This window comes from Schistosoma mansoni, assembly GCF_000237925.1.
Source record: "Schistosoma mansoni, WGS project CABG00000000 data, supercontig 0126, strain Puerto Rico, whole genome shotgun sequence".
Classification (NCBI taxonomy): Eukaryota; Metazoa; Platyhelminthes; class Trematoda; order Strigeidida; family Schistosomatidae; genus Schistosoma; species Schistosoma mansoni.
Window position 1 is genome coordinate 555,448 of NW_017386035.1, and position 24,048 is coordinate 579,495.

The following is a 24,048-nucleotide window of genomic DNA, read 5'->3' on the forward strand; positions in this document are numbered from 1 at the left end:
GTTTTCCATGGTGGCCTAGCTTCAATTGACTCATGATTTCAACTATATAAAAAAAATTACTAAAAATTCTCCACAAACAACCCACTTATAAACTAACTGTTCAAAGTCAAATGAATAATTCTCCAATTTACACAGTATTAATTTAACACTGAACAACATTGTATTATAATTTAGCTAGGGGCGGCCAGACCAAAACGTGGCACAGATCCATGAAGTCACTGACAAGTGGCCTGAGCCATATTGGTAGGTGTAGACTACCTGGTTGGGATTCGCGAGATGATAGCAACCGATGGATAGAGACCTTGAATGACATGGCTCAAAATCGTTTGTAATGGCGAAGGTGCATCCACTCTTTGTGTTCTCCCAAATTCTAGACTTCTGAATTCTTCATGTCCGTATCCTTTTTCTCTTTCCAAATTTATTTCACCGGATTATACTCCTTGAATAACATCTTCAAACCCTTATCTTTCACATAATACTTATACTCCTACTACTTCTACCACTATGGGATTTGAATCGACAACTTCATCTCTGTGCTAATGTGGTATGGCAACTCGAACTAATGTACATATGTACGAAGTTCTACGTTGTAACTGACTGACTGACTGTATTATAATTTATCCAATCTATCCAGGTTAATAATAAATCTCAATTATTCATTTACAGTTTAAAGTATAATTTCAATTGTATTATGAAATCAAGTAAAGAACTGTGAATATGTACAATACACTATTTTCATTTGTGCAGTATGTATAACATTTTTAATACTAAATATTATTACAATAGAGTTTGTTTGTTTTTTCACAATTACCATTTCAATAATGTTACATTTTAAAACTTTAGTTGAACATAATTTATACATATAATTAGGGGTAATAAAGTAGAAAATTTTTTTCTATAAAATGTTTAATAATAACCATTAATTGTAAGAATAATTTTTATCACTACCATGTATTCTGTAGAAATTTATTTATTTATTTTTCTTAAATGCAATAATTTCATTTTTTTTGTCCTTGACATTAAAACTGATTACATAATGTAAACATCTTATTTAATAATAATAGATTAATGGTTAATCCTTTCGAAAATTGAGCATATTTAGAATTCCTTTAAGTTATTCTACATCTTTCAAATCGATAATTCACTTAAAACTTAACTTTGATATAAAGTCTATATGTACAATTCTTTTTGTTAAATACATATTATCTGTTTTCTTTAATAGTTTATATAAAATCTACTAATCGTTTCTTTTTCAGCCTATGAAAGGGTGAATACTTTCTACTAAGCAAATTTTTTTAGCATTGTTTTATTCTTAATAAATTCTTTCAAGCTACTTATTATGAAATTAGATATATAAAATGATACGTTGAATAATTGATAGCGGTAATTTTCTCGTTGGTATTTAGATTTTGTATAATTTTAATGTCATTTTCATTATAAATTTATATCAGTTGGTTAACCATCAAGATTCATGAATCACTAAATAACTACCTTATTCTAGTCTGGAACGTTTGCATAGTCATGTACTTACATACAATACCTAACATGTGATTAAAAACAGGACTGTCGAAAATTCATGAATTTTTTCTACTTAATCCTGCTTTGTATGAGTGGTAACGATATTACTAACCAAATACTCAAACTGAAATAGATATTTTTTGTTTACGGACTTACAACGCAGTGATTTAAAGTTGATTTCTTATTGTTAAGAAAACTTTATACCTCTAATCTATTTCAGTTTCAGTTTTCCAGACAAAATAAATGAAAACAAGAAGAAACCTTACTTCAAAAAAGTTGTGCTTTTACTATCTTCCCCAAAACTCCCCTGGTTTCCATAGCAGTATATAATCCTCTGAGTGTATCTAGAAATTAAGTAACTAAACAGTTTACTAAAAGCCCTAACATATCGTTTCACATTGTCAAAAATACATTGGATTAATTCAGACGATAAGAAATCTTATATTTGAGAAAATATGGTCATTTAATTTTCTATGGAATAAAATATAGAAAAGAGTAATAGTGATGAGGTCTCTGTAAGTGTTTGACTATTTCATCACGTAATCAGTACATATTATAGCTTAGTCAACCTAATTTTAATGATCTGGGCTTTTCCTAACCATCTCTTACAATGAACCTCCAGTTAATGTAAATTTTTTGCAAATCGGTTATTACGTAAACGTTTGTGCAACAACCTCAGAGAAATATTTAATTTCACATAAGAAAGATATACTATACTACTAGTCTGAATTAAACAAATAGAATGAGTTTGAACATGCTACTTAATCAGTTGAAACATTCAAATCACAATTCTAATGACATAACATCCAGCTGACGATTCCTAAACAGGAGGAAACGCACCGTTAGTCATCATCTATCTCTGCTTATAACATTATTAAACAGTTTAAATACATTGTCTCTTCAAAATTGTATCATGAATTTAGAAAAAAACAACTAAAAGTAAATCCTTTTATAAAAACATTGTTACATAATTAACAAATCATCATTAAAGTAACATGACAAATAATATGCTTTTATTAATAGAGTAAATCTTTCTTTTAAAAAAAAAATAATTTACTTACAAATCTGACAATTTCTTATCACATGATTTATATTAGTTTGTGTATTTAAGTGTTTGATATGAAGCAAATTACTGAAATGTCTTTTTAATATATACCAATGAAGTAATGAATTATTACTTGTTCATTCCTAGACCACATTCATGTTCAATGAGCTATTTCTTGTTTACTTCTTACTTTATTCTTCTTTATTCTCTATCATCATTTATACTTTCCAAAAGTATTAATAAAGTGTTTTATTTTTGTCATCAAAAGCGATCTTATTTTAATAATAATAATAATAATAATGATAAATAATACCGGCTATTGTCAACTAGCTGAAACGCAACTAACACATTCATTATCTCATCTTGTAAAGTATTATCATAAAGCTTGATAAATTTTCATTAATTACTTACATATAAAATGCTTGGCTTTTTTTTTCTCTCTTCATATAACATTTAGTATACTGATATAATAAATTTCAACAGTGTTGTTTACACTTGATCTGAAATCTGTAGAAATTTACAATATTTGCAAACTTTTTATGTAGTTAAGATCATGAGTCGATTGAAGTTAGACCACCATGGAAAACCTGGAAGCACTGGATGGCCGTTTCGTCCTATTGTGGGACTCCTCAGCAGTGCGCATCCACGATCCCGCCTCGCGGGATTTGAACCCAGGACTGGTAACATAAGTAATTGATTGTTAAATTAAACAAAAATTAACTCTCTTCAGTCTGATGAACCTGTTCAAGTATTAAAGACATGAATTTTGTCAAAAATTCTTCAGATTTTAAGATATTTCCTATCATGGACTGATATTATTTTGGGGAACATTACTGAAAACTAAATAGCACTTAGTCAGTTTGTTTTGAACAACTAAGAACTTGAAACATTCGTTTATTGGTTCATGTTTTCATGTTATGAAAAGGTGATGAAGTTACCAAGACAAATTATAAGTTAGTATAAGTAGTAATGGTATCATTGGAAGCGGAAATGATGAGACACAAACAATATGATTCGAAGAGAAAGAATGAATTCGCGGAATAGAAGGTATAAGCTAATTTTAATACTCATAATCTAAAAGAAGACACAGAGTGAATACATCTGCATAAGTCTTTCGCTTGAACGCCCAATGAGCCATTCACTGATCTACTGAGTCTATATAGAGACTAAATTGTTTAACGGGTGTGATATTTATATCATTATTAGGAAGGCTATGAGTTGCAGTGGAAATATAGATACGGGAATGCAGGTGAACCCAGCTGACAATTCCTAAAGAGGATAAAACGCGTATTTTGTTAGATTAAAAATGGATTTTACTGTACGAGATGAAAAAATCCTTTAATGGAATCGTTATAGACTTATTATATTAATATCTAGAAAAAATATAATATTCGTATTATTTCAAGTTAGCTTATTGTGTTAAAGTTGGTGTGAAATTTCTTGTTTAATATATATTCGCTTCGATTAGATTCATTTTATTTGTGAGGAGGGGAAGAAAGAGTAATTAGTGTTTGTTTTGTTCTTCATACTGTAATATCATTTAGTGACCAAATACACTTTAATGTAGTCAATTTAGACCCACACTTTTGTAACGAGTCCTAATGATTCTATATACCTGTCTATATTGAAATCAGTAGAGCAGGGTTCGAACTTTGCAACTTAATGAATGCAAGTTGATCATTTTAATTATACGAAGTATATTTCTGAACGCTGTGAATAGTTGGTAACTGCTCATATCGATCAGCACAGTAATGTAATATGCGCATATATCCTAATCTAATGAATTTACTTCTTTAACAGAATTCCAAAGGCGATTTCCAACTACATACGTCTGATGACAACGTTGCTATCGTTTGACATGATTGATGTTTCTGGTTTCAGTTAATTCGTGATCAACATGTTGTTTACAGCTGACTTGGTTTTCTTAAATGCATAGCTCACTTATCACGTGCTTGTTTGTTTATCAACTTGATTTTAAGCTAAATTGGTATCTTTTATATTTGAGAACCATCATCATATACAACTTGTTGCTCTATCAAACCGTAGTAGATGGAGCAGATTTTGAACCGGTTGCTTATTGGTTAAAATTCAGGGTAGTTTAGGCAATAAAGTCACTAGTACTATACTTTACATGTTTTATTTTCCATTCAAAGTACTATGTATTTTACACTAGTAAGTTGTATGACTGGCAACTTAAATCGTATATTTAATAGTTCTATATTTTTCTTCATGAGTGTCAGTATTTTTCTGTTTCCTCCATAGATTTTAGTCATATTTTTAGTGCCGGTTTGTCGGTTGATTTTTTTCTCACAAAACTCGAAGCAATTAATAACTATATCGATATGAGGGTTTTTTTTACATAAATTGATTTTTATCATTATCAAAATAGTCAATAATAATGAAAGATTTGTCAACAATAAATATTTGCAACAAACATTTGTGTATATTGAATTTTCATAGTTGAAATCATGGGTCAATTGAAGCTAGACCACCATCGAAAACCTGGAAGCACTGGACGGCCGTTTCGTCCTATTATGGGACTCCTCAGCAGTGCGCATCCACGATCCCGCACTCGCGAGATTCGAACCCTGGACCTACCAGTCTCGAGCCGGAGCCCTTAACCGATAGACCACTGAGATGGCCGGCATACAACGGTGTTAATGTCTAACTTCAACCAATCCACGATTTTGAGCGACCGCTCACCAATTGTCTTCAGTGAGTTGATATCTCTACCCCCTCTGATCTATATTGGATCTACCAAATCACATTTGATGAGAAAACTGTGGAAGGGATGGAAAATGTTACGTACCCGGTAGCATCACTGATAAACACAGAGGAATCAGTGAAGTTTTGAAAGCACTAATTTCAAAATAAGTTCACTATTGCTGAAGTCGCAGAATATCTGAAACTTAAATCAACCATCACTTAAAACCAAAATCAGAACTTTCAACACTAGTTTCAAAACAGTTCTACTACACGAAGTTGGAACCTAAAGAATTATTATAGCCATCTCCAAAAATGTATAGGTATTTTTAAACAACTGTCTACACAATATACTCCGGATCTGCTATTTAGACACCATTAGCAATAACCTACTGTGGCAGAGAACAGTCTTTCTGAAGAGAAAACTAAAAAAGGGATGCTCGAGATGGAGAGGAAACACTTAGCAGAAACCATTGAACTACATTACAGCGCAATCCCTAAATTGGAATCCTCAGTTTTGACTATATGTGGCTCTAGAAATGGGAGACAAATATCGAAAGTGTGAATAGCACTTGGCTACAATTGGAAAGGAGAGTCCACGTTAGATTTGATTAGAAATCCCTAGTCAGCAGTTGATGCCCCATGAGAGGTATGAAACCTAAACGGAGTGGATTGAAGTGATTAAATTTGCCAAGAATAACATTAGTTTGTATTTTTCCGTTGTTCAAATCTGTGGGAAACTTACTTCATTTACTTTGTTAAGTAACAAAGGAACATATATTAGTGTTAGTGTTTATTTGCATCTTTCGTAGAGAAAGTTTTTAATTTCTTCTTCTTTCTCTTGAACTTAGAAAGAATTTAAACATCTGAGTTATTTTCTTTAGACATACCTTATCATTAGGTTCCTTCTCTTAAACTATCATTTCATTTAATTTAACATAAAATTATAATTTACAATATATTTGGACTTATTAATATCAGTTTTTCTATTCATATATGATAGATTATGAATATACCACATCAACACTCCTTCCTGTCCACTTGAATGTGTTTCTTATAGTATTTACTCTAATCACAATCTTACTAGTTTTTATATGAGGTTGAATATACTTTACTTTTTATATGTTGATATCCAGTGTATCTATCCCTATTACTGTTGGTTACTTTACTCTTTATATAAGGTTTTTAACTTGTTTCTGGTATACTACAGATTACATTTATAAAGTACATTAATCCGTATAAATTATTAAACTTTTTAGATTTATCTCATTCAGTATTCTGACTAAAATTGGAGTTTTTTCTGTTATCACTCCTGATGTAATCATCACCGAAATGAATTTTGTATAGTGAAATATGTAACAATATTCTTTCGGTTATTTATTCTGGATAATTTCATAGTCTTATCGAATACATATCATCAGTTATTTATAGTTTAGCAGCCAGCTAAACTCTTCTTCACAATAAAACATTTCAGATCAATGTTGTTTACACATAAATATTTGATTAGCTACTGAGTCACATATGATACCGTTTATATACAATTTTTTTTTTTTTTTCTAGAAATAACGTACTACATTTATGGCCTTATCTCATTGAGGATTTAAAAGCATTGGGGGCAAAGACATTCTTTGGAAAATTTTGTGCTGGCTCAATCGATCACATTAGTAAGTGATGATGTATGGTTGTATCATTTTTTTAATGCTTTATGCCACAAATGTATTTTAATAATAATCTTTAAAATATATCCTCTCAATGGGGTCAGAAAAGTTCATTCTATTTGGCACAAACTACTTATTGGAAAAGTAAGTAAGTAGTATTCTGTGATGCTGAGTTCTTTTGATTAGTGTATGATTGACTGCATGGATAGTTTAGTTGTAAAGTTCTGTCTCTTAAGAACTTTGTGTTGATAAAAACTTCTCTAATCAGTGAGTTTTCAAAAAAATTGTAACCATTAATGTGTAATGGGTTACAGATTTCACAGTGTAAAGGAAAATTTATAGTCGAACCGTTTAAATTTTACAGAATATCATTCACTTTCATTGTATATGGATACGCAATGGTGCATATTCAATGAAGCTGGACATGTAAACCAGCTTAGTGGTCTAAAAGTTAAGTATTCGCCGCGACACTGTAGGTTCTTGGTTCTATTTGCTATAAGTTCGTGGATAAGCACCACTACATAACCTGGTACTAAAATAAAATAACTGTACATTGTCTTTTGGTTTTCAGTATTTGACTATCGTGATGTAAACTATGACACGTAAAAATACCTAATTCTACTTTCAAACCAATTTTGTTTTTTTCCCGTCTTGCGCATGTAAATTATATGTTGTAATTGTGGTCTATCAACGATAAGAAGTATAAATCTGGCATGTTTCTTATAAAAACAGAATAAAAATTACTTGGACTAGAAATCGGACAAGTGTATTACACCAATCGTAGACGTCTTAATATATTTTTAGAAAAATAACATTTTAATAAAATGACTTCCAATAAAGATAACCTCCTTATTTATATTTTATGTTGGTTCAATTCAAGTTTTCATTCCATATTCACAACAACATTACACAACACAACTCGATTGAGATTAAATAGGATTTCTATTATATATATGTGTAATTGAATTGTTTTTCTTTGAAAAAATTCAACTTCCTAGCAAACGTTAAACACTAATTTGATTAACAACAAATTCCCGAGACATTCAACCGTTTAAATTTAACATTATTATTATTAGATGGACGACCTTTGAGCGACGCTAAAGTGACCTTGAGAATGTCCACCTACTTACTGGGGCTAAATGAGGGTTGTAAAATAGGTGTGTAAAATAAGGATTATGATTTACGATTGATGGTTAGGATTAGAAATTAGATTCACTGTTTTCATCACGAACTGGCACCAGATAAAATGCCAAAACTCTATTTAGACAAATGAGTGGATGGATTTCGCGCCAAAATCCGAGATCTGTCATCCTAAGTCTGATTGGTTCGTCCATAACTTATAGTTTCGCCTATTATTATTATTAATCCGCTTATATGTATTTTTATTTCTGCTCGATTGACTTTAATGAATATATGAAGTATCCTCAATCCTCTCGTTCATTTACTTTATTTACTTAATTTTTTTGGTCTCTCTTGCTTTTGCTCTCTGCCTAGCTACCTATGTTATTCTAAGGCTGTAAATATTTTTACTGAAAAGATACTTTCTTTGTCGACAAAAAGAAACTGAGAGCGCGGAAGAGAGGGAAACAATCAATTATCTGGATAAAGTTGATTACTACCCGACCAAAATTTTGTATATATATATATATATATATATATATATGCGTACATGCTCATGCGTTATTGTATGATTAAAGTTTTATTTCAACTCCAGACTAGTGTTCAATAAGAAAGATGAAATGTGTAATTGTTTGTATGTATGTATTTCTGTTGAAATGATCTATGAAAATTAAAACAGTATTAGTGTAGATTATTATGTCACAGATAAACACATACAACGGTATCAGTTTAGGGTTGTGGAGATTTCTGAGTTTTAATTGAGATCATGAACCGATCGATGTTAGACCACCATTGAAAACCTGGAAGCACTGGACGGCCGTTTCGTTCTGGCATACGACTCCTAGCTTATTTGCGATACCTCCGTCCTTTCCTTGGTGGGACATGAATAAATAAACGGTTTTATTTATTTTGTTCACATTCTGTATTCTTTTGTCGTCTGTCACCTCTCGTATATATTCTTCACTATCCGATTATTCGCACACTTTTTATTACGTAATTTTGATAATTTTTGTGATTACTACTCCGAAGTCTATTTATCTAAATTTGACTTACTTCCTATATTGAACTGTTGATTGGAATTTTCATTATTTAATTGTCAGCATGGCGTTGCTCAGATTGTTGACTTGTTAAAATCATGAACCGATCTAAGTTAGACAACTACTGCAAACCTGGAAGCACTGGATTTGCGTTTGGTTCTAGTGTAGGCCCATCAGCAGTGCTCATCTGCGATCCCGCATGCTGGAATCGAACCAAGTACCTTCGATGTCGCGCGCGAACTCTTTTGCTCCAGACCACAAAGCGGAGATCCGGTAGTACACAAATCCAACTCCAATCAATCTACGATATTGCATGACCATCTTATATTGTCTTGGGTGGGTACTTTACTCACACCTGACAAAGTTGGACTCTATTGATCACAACCTTTTTATTACTATCAAATTGTACTTTTTCCCTATTATGTGTATTGATTCTGTCTGTTTCATTGTGATTACTGACTCATTGCCTTGATTGGTTTAATATTTTCATATACCCATATAAATATTCACTTACATTAGAGCATAGTTGGATGACCATCTAATCGAAAGTTATATTGTTCACCTAAATGTGTTGTTCTAAGTACATATCTACCATTCATTTTCGTCTACATTATTTCACCTTTTTAATTCGTTTAGCTTGAGTTGCAGAGACAGTCGTAATAATTTTTCAGAGAAATTTTTGGAATACATATAAAATCATTCAATAATCCAATTTAAAATAGGAAATTACGAATCAATACTATATATTCAATTTTCATTCTCTCCTACTCACGTATTCATTCCCACATACCCTATATTTATTGTGCCCTACTAAATGCTGAAATGAGTTTTGAATCTAAACAAAAATGAGTTTCAGTTTATTGTGTAGTTCATCAGTTCAAACATTATTTTATATGTTTTATGTAGTCATCGCATAATAACAATATCATTGTTATTACCATTATTATTATTATTATTACTGTATATTGACCGCATTTACTAACATAATTCAATGGTATCCAAACTGACCGGAACGGATATTTGATACAGTTGATTTCACCATATCATTTTTCCAATAAATTGAGCACTTATTTTACTCCCACTCTCCTTCATATCATTTTGTCACATTGGTTGTTTTCTACCCCTTTTTTCAATCAAATGATACAAATATAGCATATAGAACAAATTTTTTACTGGTCTGAATTTTCACGTTTCATAAAAGATAGTTCAAAGTGAACAAAAATCTAACAAAATGCTAATAATGCTAATAAAAAATAGTAATAATATGGACTGACGATATGAATACTTTAATGAACAACCAGATGAAATCAAACGTGTTTAGAACAATAAAATGTAAAAGAGTTAAATAAAGGTAGGTGGTTTGTGAGTTTACGCCCTGTTTCCTACTCATTATGGGCTGACTAAGCTTGAGCAACATATCTCCATCGCTTTATTATACGAATGTCTCATATACTAATAAGTCCTGTACACTGAACGTTTACGACACTGGCTTCCGAACCGACCGAACTTCGTTAATCGTTGATGCTTTTGCTGCTAATGGAACCAGAAGGCAGAAATATGAAAGTTTGAAGTACAGGATTAGTTTAACTCTGAACTTACGACTGGCTTTGTGCTTCAAGAAGAAGTTAATAATGTTAATAATAATTTGGTTAATCAAGTTCAAAAACAGTGAGATTTCCTCTAGGACAAAATATTCATCCACATGTAACCAAAACTGAGGTCACTCCGTGACCAATACCTATGAAGTAACATAATCTCCACATAACTACTTTATCTAAAGTTCCATCCTTTCTCAATCTGTGATTCTATCACGGGACTGAAAATTCAAAAACAGTCATTCCTATAGTTCTAGACGCTCCTGTTTTACCTCGAAGATTAAAATATGATGTGGGAAACTTATTTCGAATATCTGCTTATTCTATAATTAACTTTATGACCTTCAACGAGATCAATCTCTTTTTGGTATTATCTAGCTGGAAACAATGTACAGGAGGCTGTGAACTTGGGTATGTTTTGTTTGGTTGGCAATCTTGACTGAATCATATCTATAATAGTAAATCAACCAATTTTTTCAGTACTATTGACACCTGTGTCATAGAGACATTTCAGTTGACTTGTCCATATACTCTCTTGTATTAATTATCTGTTTATCTGAGCTACTCCATAAACTTCTTGGTCTGCGGGTTTATATTTCTATGTTTATTTTCTACATTTAAATAATATAATCTACTACTTAGATTCTGATATAATAACTTCCACTTGAGTTTCCGCGCTTATAGACTCGTATGTATCATCGCGTATGGTTTAAGAAAGTATTACTCAAAGACAACTATAGGTCTTTCAATTGCTTATGTATTGTTTTTCATTTTAAATTTTATCTTATTACGTTTTAATATCTTCAATTTGTGATTTTATCATTTATTTTGCTATACCTGACGACCAGCGATTCCTTGAGAAATTGTAGCCAGTTTTTAGCCAATCAGAATTCCAATTGGCCAACTGTCATCTGATTTTGCATCCTCAAGTGGTGTCCGGCAAGGCTGTCCACCATCTCCATTTTTGTTTGATTTCATCATAGACCTACTGCTGGAAATAACTTCCACTTCGACTGAATTTTCAGGAATTGACCTCCTACCAGGAGGTCCACTTATTGACCTAGAATACACAGATGACATAGTCCTGTTTGGTGAAGACGATGATAAAATGCAGGGTGTTTTGGTAGAACTGAGCAACAATGCCGGGATGTTTGGAATGCGTTTCTCCTCCTCTAAATGCAAGTTGTTGCTCCAAGACTGGGCTGCGTCAACACCTGAACTAAGGCTAGGGAGTGAAGTAGTCGGACGCGTTGAAAACTTTACTTATCTTGGAAGTCTGATCAGTCCTAATGGGTTGGTGTCTGACAAAATCTCTACACGGATTCACAATGCTCATTTGGCTTTTGCCAACTTACCTCGCCTATAACGAAAGCGAAACATGACCATTAAGAGTAGAAGATACTTGTAGGTTACTAGTACTTGATGACTGATGTCTTAGAAATATTGCTCGCATTTTCTGGGATCACAGGGTAAGTAATGGTGAGGTTAGACACAGGGTATTAGGTAATGGTGGTAAATCAGTTGATGAGGTTGTGAATCTACATCGACTGAGCTGGTTGGGCCATGTGTTACGTATGCCTGAACACCGATTACCACGACGCGTTATGCTGACTATTATTGGGGATAGTTGGAAGAGAGTTAGGGGTGACCAAACCAAAACGTGTGGCAACTTGGACCGATGCATATATGTGTCTGGTTCTATATTGTAGATGACTGACTGAAATAAACAATTTATTCTATAAAACCAAAAAATTAGTATTAGAGGTTTGTCTTAGGATTAAGATTCACTGTTAGGTGATTTGCTTGAGGAGTTAGGTGATATAATTAGTAATAGAATGGAAGGAATGCTTTTTAGTTATATAGAGAAATGATTATGCAGTTAGTTCTTTGATTCAAGGGCCCTTAGGTTGTCTTTAAAATTTGATTAATGATAGTCCTTCTTCTGTGATCTTTCCATATGTTGTGACTTTATGAAAATAGAAGGCCGTACGCCAATTCGTTATGATCTTATGTCCGGCTTTTTATTACGTGGATTATCCACTAATCAGAATACGTCTTTTCTGATCTTAACACTGTAACAAATCAATGACGTTCAACTGGTATGAGCAATCTAGCGTCCTTATTGGTCCCTTGTCCGCCTAGCCCTTCCAATTGAGTCCGGAACACCAATTACAGCTTCTGCTATAGGAATCTATGCGAATCATTTATTTCAAGCATATTCGGTTTATATATTAGGCATACAGACCGCATCACATCATAAAATAGAAAATAATATTCGTACAAGATCAAGCCAAATGTGACCGTGAACGCGGGAGACAATAATCAATAAAGTGAATATAATTTATGGACTGTAAATTGTATAATAATAATTCATAAGTCAAAATGAAGCTTATAATAAGATGAATCTAGATATACATAACGTAATTACTCAATGGTTAAACAATAAGAATATATATAGAATAATAATCCATTAATAGGTCCTGGGAGTTACCCGTACTTATGTCTTCACCAGGATATAACACCATACTTACCAATTTTAATTCTCTTAAAGATCAAATATTAATACGTTTTGCTTAGTTCCTAATTCATTGTACAAACTTTTCCGTCATTACATTTTGCAAAAATCCAATACCTACTTTTTTAAAATTCTGATTGGTTAGCCAACAGAATACATGTTCACCTAACTACCTTTTTTTCTCAATGATGAAAAATAATTTCATTATAGTGAAATAATTTAATCTAAATTAAATTACGAATACATAAAATTGACAACTGAACATAAAGTATTATCCCGTTAAATTTTTCAAATATTAATAATTATTATAATAAATGATTTAAGTATTGATCAGAGGGGGTTTTGTGGAGAATTTAGTATTTTCACAGTTGAAATCATGAGTCATTTGAAGCTAGACCACCATCGAAAACCTGGAAGCACTGGACGGCCGTTTCGCCCTATTATGGGACTCCTCAGCAGTGAGCATCCACGATCCCGATCAAATTTCATGCAGTTAGTTCCCTTTATGAATTTAAATAAAGACAGAACAAACATTGATGCAGAATAGTATGAATTCATTATATTTCGTGGTTTCTCATCAGCTGCTTACAATCGAATATGTATTAGAGTTTTAGCATTGGGGTAATGAATAGTATAGAACAATTGACATAATTGAATGTATAGGATTGGGATAACAAAAGGTTATCAATGATTACTATATATATATATATATATATATATATATATATATATATATTATCAAATTGATTACACATTGATATGTATATATAGATACCTATATGTGTAATTTGTGTATTTCACTCATCATTTATGTTTATTCATGTTTATATGCATATGTGTATACATGTTTTTAATAACTGTAAATCATCATTCTATGAATTTATTTTCATTTCAGTAGTTAATATAAATGAATATTTATTATTATTATTACTATTAGTAGTAGTAGTAGTAGTATCATCTTTTTTTTTCTTCATAAAATAAACTTCATGAACTTATCATGTTCATAGTGTATATTCTCCAAAATTATCAATCATTATATATTGGTAAATTATTCTTGTCAGATATTACTATTATTCAATCACTTGTTTTCTTTCTTGTCATTAAAAAAATTGAAAACCCTAATGGATTGTTTGTTGGATTCATACTCAATCACATTAGTGGTAGTAATAGTGTGTATGTGTGTGTGTGAGTTCGATTCAATATATTTTTCTTTATCTTGTTTTCCATTTGAAAAGTACTGATGATAAAATTTTTATGAAATTTTCAATAAATTCCTAAATTTGTTTTATTTTTACAATTTAATAAATAAACTGCATTTCTGATTAAATACCTGCATAAAATCCATTCGAGAAGGCTAATGTACATAAACGAATGTTACAATATGCTTTAAGAAGCTTATCGCAATTAAATCAGAAATACATTAGTATTAATAGTTTGAGCTATAGTTTTCCTTGGAATACACTACATAAGTTGTCCAATTGGAATACATTGTTCATTTCGTAGTTTATGGAACGGCTATATATTAGTGTTATATTACTTGAAAAGGTGAATATTTATACTGGAACAGTCGACGCAACTTTTTCATCTATAACCAGTTGTTGAATACTTAAATATAGTTGTCGTGTGGATTCATCTTGAGGTTGTCGCGATTAATTAAGAGATCGGGTCAAAGGTTCATATAGCAGACATATCAATTATGTACTTAGAATTTTTATTTATTTAAACACATAAATATTGGTACAAAAAGCACCAGATAAATATGCGCCTCACAAATCTCATTTGATTTGTGTGAGGGCTGTGATACTGTCCAGGTGCCCAAACTGAAGCAGGTGGTTTTCTTAGGGGGCCACACCCCGAGTCTTTGACCTAAAGGTCTGATCCACAAGGCAGTGGAGCATCGTGAGGAGATGCATTCTCATGGTAGCCGGTGACCAACAATAGGTTCATACGCCATTCGTTCCATCAGGATCCTGGAGCCCACGTGCACCATTGGTTTGGAATCAGGGTTTTCTAACTCCCCTAGGTGGACAATGCACATCCACCAACCCGGTTAAAGCGCCGGACATTCGCTTCTCGTCCTCTCACTTTCGTAAACAACACCCCCGCCACGAGAAGGCAGTGAGTAGGACTTCCCTGGTAGAGGCTATATATTCGCGTGGCCATGTGAGAGCATTTGGAGAGGGAGAGCGGACTCTCCCCACTCTAGGCCGTACCAGGGCATTTGGGAGCAACTAGTCAAACTCCCCGCCTGATATGGTCTTCAGAACGGGTCGCACATCACATCAAGACTCAAACACCGCAATTTGCACCACGACTCATCTGACATGACCAAGATATCGAAGCACGCAGCGATAGACCACGCACCCCGAAATGTGCTTTGAACCAAAATACAATTTCGTTTCCGTTTCACTGAATAAGTAAAGAAACAATGTACTTAGAATAGAATATTTTTACGGTTTAAACAATTAATCATATTATATACACTTCATATTTAATTGTATTAACTTACTTACGCCTGTTACCCCCAATGGAACATAGACCGCCGACCAGCATTCTCCAACCCACTCTGTCCTGGGCTTTCCTTCCTATTTCGATCCAATTGTTATTCATTCTTCTCATGTCTGTTTCCAGTTCTCTTCTCCTTTGGCCTTGAGGACTCCATGTGGGGGCTTGCCTTGTGACACAATTGGGTGCTTTCCTCAATGCGTGTCCTATCCACTTCCAGTGCTTCTTCCTGATTTCTGCCTGCACTAGAATCTGGTTTGTTCTCTTTTACAGTAGGCCGTTGTTGATAGTGTCTGGCCAACGGATCCGAAGTATTTTGCGTAGACAACTGTTAATAAACACTTTTATATTCTGGATGACGGCTTTCGTAGTTCTCCAAGTTTCCTCCCCATACAGTAGAACCGTCTTGACATTTGTATTGAAAATTCTGACTTTGGTGTTGGTTGACAATTGTTTTGAGTTCATGATGTTCTTTAGTTGTAAAGATTCTGTTCTTGCTTTGCCGATTCCTGCCTTCACATCTGCGTCAGATCCACCGTGTTCACCAATGATGCTGCCCAGATGTATAAAGGCTTTTACATCCTCCAAAGCTTCTCCGTCAAGTGTGATTTGATTGGTGTATGTTGTGTTGTATCGGAGTCTTGCTTTTCCCTTTGTGTATGTTGAGACCTACTGCTGCTGCTACACTGGTCGTCTTCTCCTGCATTTGTTGTTGCGTGTGCGATAGAAGAGCCAGATCATCCGCGGAGTCTAGATCGTCTAGCTGCATCCTAACTGTCCAACGTGTCCCGTGATTCCCCCCAGATGTTGATGTCTTCATGATCCAGTCGATCACCAGGAGAAAGAGAAAGGGTGAGAGTAAGCAACCTTGCCTGACACCTGCCTTTTCTTCGAACGAGTCAATGAGTTGTCCTTCATTCATGACTTTGCAGTTTAGTCCATCATAGGAGTTCCGTATGATTTTAACTATCTTCTCAGGCACGCCTTAGTGCTGAGGTAACTGATTGGGAATACATGTTTTTGTGTGTCTATAATTAGTCATAATTACTAATAAACATTGGTTTTCTATGAAAGTACGAATTTTTAAATGAGAATACTGAATCAAATTATGAATCTTTAATAATTTCTGTTATATCCGGACGAGAATAATGAATGTTAACTGTTGGGAACTATTTATGGACTAATATTATACATATATTCTTATTGTATAACTGTTAAGAAACGAAACTATATATATTTCTATTCCTCCTATTATAAGCTCTTAATTGATCTATTGGTTACTGTTATATGATTGACTATTCTCAAGTTATTCTCAATCTATTAGTCCCAGTTTCTCATAATCACAGCCACTTATGGCTCGATTTTGCACAGATGTTACTTACTTACTTACTTACTTACGCCTGTTACCCCTCGTCAAGGAGCATAGGCCGCTCACCAGCATTCTCCATCCAACTCTGTCCTGAGCCTTCCTTTCCAGTTCTTCCCAGTTGCTATTCATCCTTTTCATATCGGCTTCTATTTCCCGGCGTAATGTGTTCCTTGGCCTTCCTCTTTTCCGCTTCCCTTCCGGATTCCAAGTTAGGGATTGAGTCGTGATGCACGTTGGTGATTTCCTCAATGTATGTCCTATCCACTTCCAACGTCTTTTCCTAATTTCCTCTTCAGCTGGAGGCTGGTTTGTCCTCTCCCATAAAACGCTGTTGCTGATAGTATCCGGCCAGTGAATGTTGAGTATTTTACGTGGACAACTGTTTATAAATACTTGTACCTTCCTGATGATGGCCGTAGTAGTTCTCCACGTTTCAGCTCCGTACAGTAGGACTGTCTTGACGTTCGTATTGAAGATTGTGACCTTGAAATTAGTTGACAGTTGTTTTGAGTTCCATATGTTCTTCAATTGTAGAAATGCTGCCCTTGCTTTGCCAATCCTCGCCTTATCATCTGCATCCGATCCTCCTTGTTTATCAACGATGCTCCCCAGGTACTTGAATGTTTCCACCTCTTCCAGGGTTTCGCCATCAAGTGTGATTGGGTTGGTGTTCTCCGTGTTGCATTTGAGAATCTTGCTTTTTCCTTTGTGAATGTGGAGGCCTATCGATGCGGAGGCTGCTGCTACATTTGCGGTCTTCATCTGCATTTGTTCGTGTGTATGAGAGAGGAGGGCTAGGTCATCTGCGAAGTCCAAATCATCTAATTGATTCTGAGAAGTCCATTGTATTCCGTATTTCCCCTCAGATGTCGAATTCTTCATAATCCAGTCAATCACTAGAAGGAAGAGGAATGGGGAGAGTAGACAGCCTTGTCTGACTCCGGTCCTTACTGGAAATACATCTGTCAGCTGTCCTCCATGCACCACTTTGCACTGTAGTCCATCGTATGAGTTTTGGATAATGTTGACAATCTTTTCAGGAACTCCATAGTGTCGAAGAAGTTTCCATAATGTTCTCCTGTCCACACTGTCGAACGCCTTCTCATAGTCAATGAAGTTGACGTATAGTGATGAGTTCCACTCAGCTGATTGTTCCACGATGATCTGTAGTGTCGCAATCTGGTCTGTGCACGACCTATCCTTACGGAATCCAGCCTGATGATCCCTAAGTTCGGCGTCTACTGCGTCTTTCATCCGATTCAGCAGCACTCTGTTGAAAACTTTTCCTGGTACTGATAACAAACTGATGCCTCTGTAGTTCTCACATTTGCTCAGATCTCCTTTCTTTGCTATCTCGATGAGATATCCTTCTTTCCAGTCCATTGGCACTTGTTCCTCTTCCCAAATCTTCTTGAATAGAAGGTGAAGCATATTTGCAGTTATTTCAATGTCTGACTTCAGTGCTTCTGCTGGTATATTGTCAGGTCCTGCCGCCTTCCCACTTTTGATTTGTCTGATGGCCATCTTGACTTCTTCGATCGTTGGTGGAGTGACATTTATTGGAAGGTCAGTGTGGGCTGCTTCGATGTTCGGTGGATTCAATGGGGCTGGTCTATTCAACAGTTCCTCGAAGTATTCTGCCCATCTTTTCCTCTGTTCTTGAGTCTCAGTGACTGTCTTTCCTTCTTTGTCCTTGACTGGTCTCTCTGGTTTGCTATATCTCCCTGCTAATTTCTTCGTTGTATCATATAGTTGTTTCATATTCCCTCCTCTTGCAGCTTTTTCTGCCGCCGTTGCTAGTTCTCCCATGTATTTCTGCTTGTCGGCTTTAATGCTTCTTCACTTCCCTGTTTGCTTCTGCGTAGTCTGCTTGTGCTTTGACTTTCTCTGCTCGTGTTCGGCTGTTGTTAATTGCTAGTTTCTTGTTCTTCCTTTCTTGAATTTTGTCCAGGGTTCCCATAGAGATCCATTCCTTGTGATGATGCTTCTTAGGACCAAGAACCTCCTGGCACGTTGAAGTTAGTGCTTCTTTTATCCTTTTCCAGTTGTCCTCCAAAGTAGTTTCTTGTTCTTTCAGTAGATCCTGTAGAGCCTGGAACCTGTTGTTGAGAGTTATCTTGAATTCATGGAGCTTGTCAGTATCTCGAAGGAAGGCTGTATTGAACCTTTGTAGTGCTGTTTGTCCAGTTGTCCAGTCTTTCTTTAGCTTCAGTCTCATCTTGGCCACAACCAGGTGGTGATCTGAAGCTATGTCAGCTCCTCTCCGGGTTCTCATATCTTCCATTGATCTTCGGAATTTTTGGTTGATACAGATGTGATCTATCTGGTTCTCTGTGGTTTGGTCCGGTGAGATCCATGTAGCTTTGTGTATGCGCTTGTGTGGGAATATTGTGCCGCCTATAACCAATTTGTTGAATGCACATACGTTTGCAAGTCTCTCCCCATTTTCATTTCTCTCTCCTAATCCATGTCGTCCAATTACATCTTCATATCCTGTGTTGTCCACTCCAACTTTAGCATTTAGATCTCCCATCAGGATGGTGAGGTCCTTTCGTGAGCACTTCTCTATAATTGATTGCAGCTTTTCATAGAACTGATCTTTATCATCGTCGTTGCTATCATTGGTGGGTGCATAACATTGGATAACGTTCATTGTGATCCCTTTCTTCTTTGTTCTGAATGATGCTTTGATTATCCTGGGTCCATGAGATTCCCATCCCACAAGTGCATTTCGTGCTTCTTTGGACAGCATTAGAGCAACTCCCTGAGTGTGTGGAGCATTTTGCCCTTCGTGACCGGAGTACAGCAGCATCTCTCCTGTACCTAGCCTTTGTTGTCCAGTTTGTGTCCAATGGGTTTCGCTGATTCCGAGTACTGCCAAGTTGTATCTCCTCATTTCAATTGCTATTTGGCTAGTCTTTCCTGTCTCCCACATTGTCCGGACGTTCCATGTACCTATAAAAAGTGTTGCTCTGGTTGTTAGAAGGTGCATCGGTCTCGTGACTTCCGAAGAATTTCGGATTTCATCATGAGACGTCATAATTATTCCTTCAACTCCCAGGGCAGAGTTTAAATGGTTTGAATTATTTTTTCTGGTTAGCGTTTTTTTAGCGAGTTAGCTTTTCTACGGGATGGGGTCGCTAACCCCATGCCCAACCCTCCTCCTTTACCCGGGCTTGGGACCGGCAGTAACTCTAGAAGAGCTACAGGCGGAGTTGCACAGATGTTACTTTCTATTTTATGGTTGGTGTGGTCTGATTTCGCGTGTATACAAACCAAGTATGTTTGAAATATACGATTCGTATCGCGGAGGCTGAGAGTGTCGTTCTGGACTTAACAGGCAGGGTTAGGAGGAAAAAAGACCAATTGGAACTTGAGGCTGCTTGTACTGCTGTATGCCTCGTTAGTTCGGTTGTATCTAAATTGGTAATCGTATTACGCGATAATCGTATAAACTAAGGACATAACAGTTTTGGTGTAAGTTGGTACATTTTCAATTTACCGTTTAAGTGAAATAGACAAATTGCTTACAACGTGTTACTAATTGCCGGTATGATTCTCTTGAATGTTTATTGGTTTAAAAAAGATTATCGTTTGAAGTCTCCGGGTACTGTGCCTAAAATATGAGATTGTAAATATTATCATATTTGTCTTTTTCTTGAGAATGTTTTCTTTTTCTCTTTCATCCTTTTCTTTCAGGTATACGAACACTTCAATGTATCTTGCTAAAAGTTGCTTTATTATTTGGTGTGCAAGTATTTCCTGGAATTACCTATACATCTTTAATTGAACCAAGTTCAAGTAAAGGTAAGTTATATATTTTCTATTAGAACTGTCTTTCGAACTCCCTCCTGTCTGTATGTCTTACTCTCCCTCTCTCCCAGTGATGTATTGATTTACATCATACTTAACTGAATGATTTATCAAATTTAATCATTTATAGCAGTTAGCATGTTTAAATAACTAACCATTATCATGTATACATCTGTGTACATAATTCTGATTTTAACTACCACAGATGCGTTTTCTTTGGTCTTACCAGTTGAATCAGATGTTTTCTTCATTTTCTCTATATTCAACGAATAATATTTTTTCATTGGTTTGTCTCTCGAAATTGTGCACTAGTTTTATTCGATTCGCTCAAAATCTTAAATTAAAGTTTTGTTATTTAATCGATTATTTGTTGTCGTCGGTCGTGCGAAATATATTAACCTTTTATTGGATAGTTGTGTCTTCTCACTAATTGTTTAAGTTGTTTCTCTCCACAACTACCTTTTTCTCACGTTTACTCGTATGTATAATCTGGAGGAGTGACTCAGTGCTTAAGGGATCTGAATTTTAGCTATTTAGTCGCAAGTTCGAATATCGCACCTACTTCTTTTTGAACAATCTTGTCGCATCACTAGTCTTTCACACTTAAGGTGTTGTGACTCCAAGATCAGATACACAGATCCAAACCTGAGTAAATGATGCAAATCTTTAAGTGTCGGGTAGAAGATTACTTGGATTTTTAAAAGGAAAATATCCAATCTATCAGTAGTACAACTTATATTAAAACAATTTCTCCTTAATCTAAAATATAACAAATAATGAAGCAAAATATTTAAACTATCGTTTCTCATTTTACTAATTTGCGAATTGTTTCTGTAACTAATAAGTTATGGAAACGCTACAGTTTATTATATCGCGCAACGTAAAACCTGGCACATATATATTCTGGTTCAAGTTGTCACACCATGTCAACTCAAGGAGATAAGTTAGTAATAGTTTCAACAGTAGTAATAGAAGCGGCAGTAATAGTGGAAAAGATAAAGCATACACAATATGATTCAAGAAAGAAAAATGAGTTCACGGATTTAAAAAGAATTTTCTTATGGCTTTAAAACTTGATATTTAAGAGAAGAGAAAGAGTAAATGGATTCTCAGTAGTACCGTTCCTATCAATTTTGACACATGTCTTTTCACGTTCTCATTTATTATTTACAATATTCTCATCTACACATAACCACTTATGAGATTGAGTTCACGATTTAGACCTCTTAGTTTCGCATGAAGCACGTGCTATATTATAAATTGACTGAACACAAAAATTTGGACCCTTGAATTGAGGCCTAATAGTACCATGTTTAAAATACCTGAATATCTGTAGACTAGATCCCTTGTGAACTAGTCGGTATGCTGCTACCTGTGAGTATTTCCTAACTAGGATGGCGAAACAACTGAATAGTCCTTCTTGTTCTTCAATGATTACCCAGTTTATACATCATCCCACTAACCCGTATTTTCTTATTGAATCACATCTCCCGCGTCTAATCTTTTATGTCACTACTAACGCTGCTACCACCTGTACTACTCTAAGATTTGTCTTAACAATTTCATCTTTTCATGCCAATGTGGTGTGACAACCTGAACTGATAAACACATGTACCTGCTTTACTTTGTTCACGATTGACTGGCTGACTTTGAAAACGTGTGGATGTTATGGTTCCCTTACAAGCAAAATAAAAATATTATCTAATTTTATTGAAATCTTGAGTCGACCAATGTTATACCACCATTAAAAGCCTGGGAGCGCTGGATGGCCGTCTCGTCCTAGTATGGGACTCAGCAATGGGTGTCCATGGCTCTGCGCGCAGGACTCGAACTCAGAACATTTGGTCTTGCGTGCGAATGCTTAACCTATAAACAATTCAGCCGGCATCTAACGGTGTTAATTTGTAACTTCAATCGACCTATGACATCGAGCGGCCATCCTCCATTTCCCTCGGTGGGTAACTGCCTCAAACTCAACACGGTTGAACTCCACTGGTCATAGTTCTTCATTATAACTCCGAGAATTACCTCTCGAATTTAGTCACCAGTGAGTGAACATATGATAATTGTTAGTAAAGGTTTACGGAGATCATGAAGTTTCATTTAACGGAACGGCCGTCCAGTGCTTCTAGGTTTTCACTGGTGGTCTAACATTGACAGGTTCATGACCTAAATGGAACTCTACAATCTCCACAACCGTATACCTGCTACTTATGGATTGTTTATTTTTGTCTTGAGAAGGATATTATAAACGAGTGCTTGGTTTGTTAGATGAATAAATGTAGTGCTATTCAACAGATGGTATGCCATGATGCGAATCGCCCAAATGATATCTACTCACCAAATACAACTGTCGACATAAAGTCCACAATCAACTGAATTCAAAGAATAAGACCACACTAGTTAGAAGAACAGATTTTCTTCGAATAAAATAAAACGCTTATTTACGAAGTATTAACCGAAAATTTAATATTAATAAATTAATTTTGTAGGTCACTCTCATTTCGATCAATTAAGACATCGCTCATCATATTAATTTTCTTATCTTGTTAATGCATAGATCTATACATTTCATACATCATTAATATGCTCGCGATTGATGAAACTAGTCTAACAACGCACTGTAAAAAGCGTTCGATTCATCTATTTACGATTTGTTTCATACACATTCAAAATTACTATTATAGTGTCATATATATATTTCATAATTGATTAATCTATTATTTATGGGGTTAAAAATGTTTTGTTTATATCAAATTATGATTAATGGGAGGTTATACAAAACTGAGATTTTAGAAGATTATGGCATACATATATTTTTATAAATTCGTACCATTACTGTGGCAAAACAAATGAGACTTGAATTCAGTTGTCATGGCAGAGACATTGTGATGAATCTAGGCTATTTAATCATAGTAAGCAGAGATGGATAGTGGCTAGTAGTGGAATCCAGGACGCGCGTTTCGTCCTATTTGGGACTCGTCAGCTGGATGTACCTGCATCTCAGAGTTGATGATCCATCTGGGACTCGAACCCAGTACCCTCGCTTCAAACGCCATCGCGTTATCCACTCGACCACTGAGTTCTGACAACCACTTGCTTGTGCGATGGGGTGAAGTTTAAATTCATTCGGTATTGATTGTTTGAATCTTCCCAGAGTGAACATCAACT

At 34.9% G+C, this 24,048-nt stretch overlaps 1 protein-coding gene across 1 annotated transcript in view; it reads left to right on the forward strand.

The window, feature by feature from the left end:
- The window catches only part of Smp_130440 (hypothetical protein), a gene marked incomplete at its 5' end in the record, with an annotated part of 114,414 nt that overhangs the window by 7,325 nt on the left and 83,041 nt on the right, over positions 1-24,048 (forward strand). Inside the window, 3 exons of the mRNA XM_018790086.1 lie at positions 6,827-6,930; positions 20,764-20,871; positions 23,763-23,831. Coding sequence (XP_018646394.1) covers positions 6,827-6,930; positions 20,764-20,871; positions 23,763-23,831 — 281 coding nt within the window. The remainder of the gene's footprint in view (positions 1-6,826; positions 6,931-20,763; positions 20,872-23,762; positions 23,832-24,048) is intronic.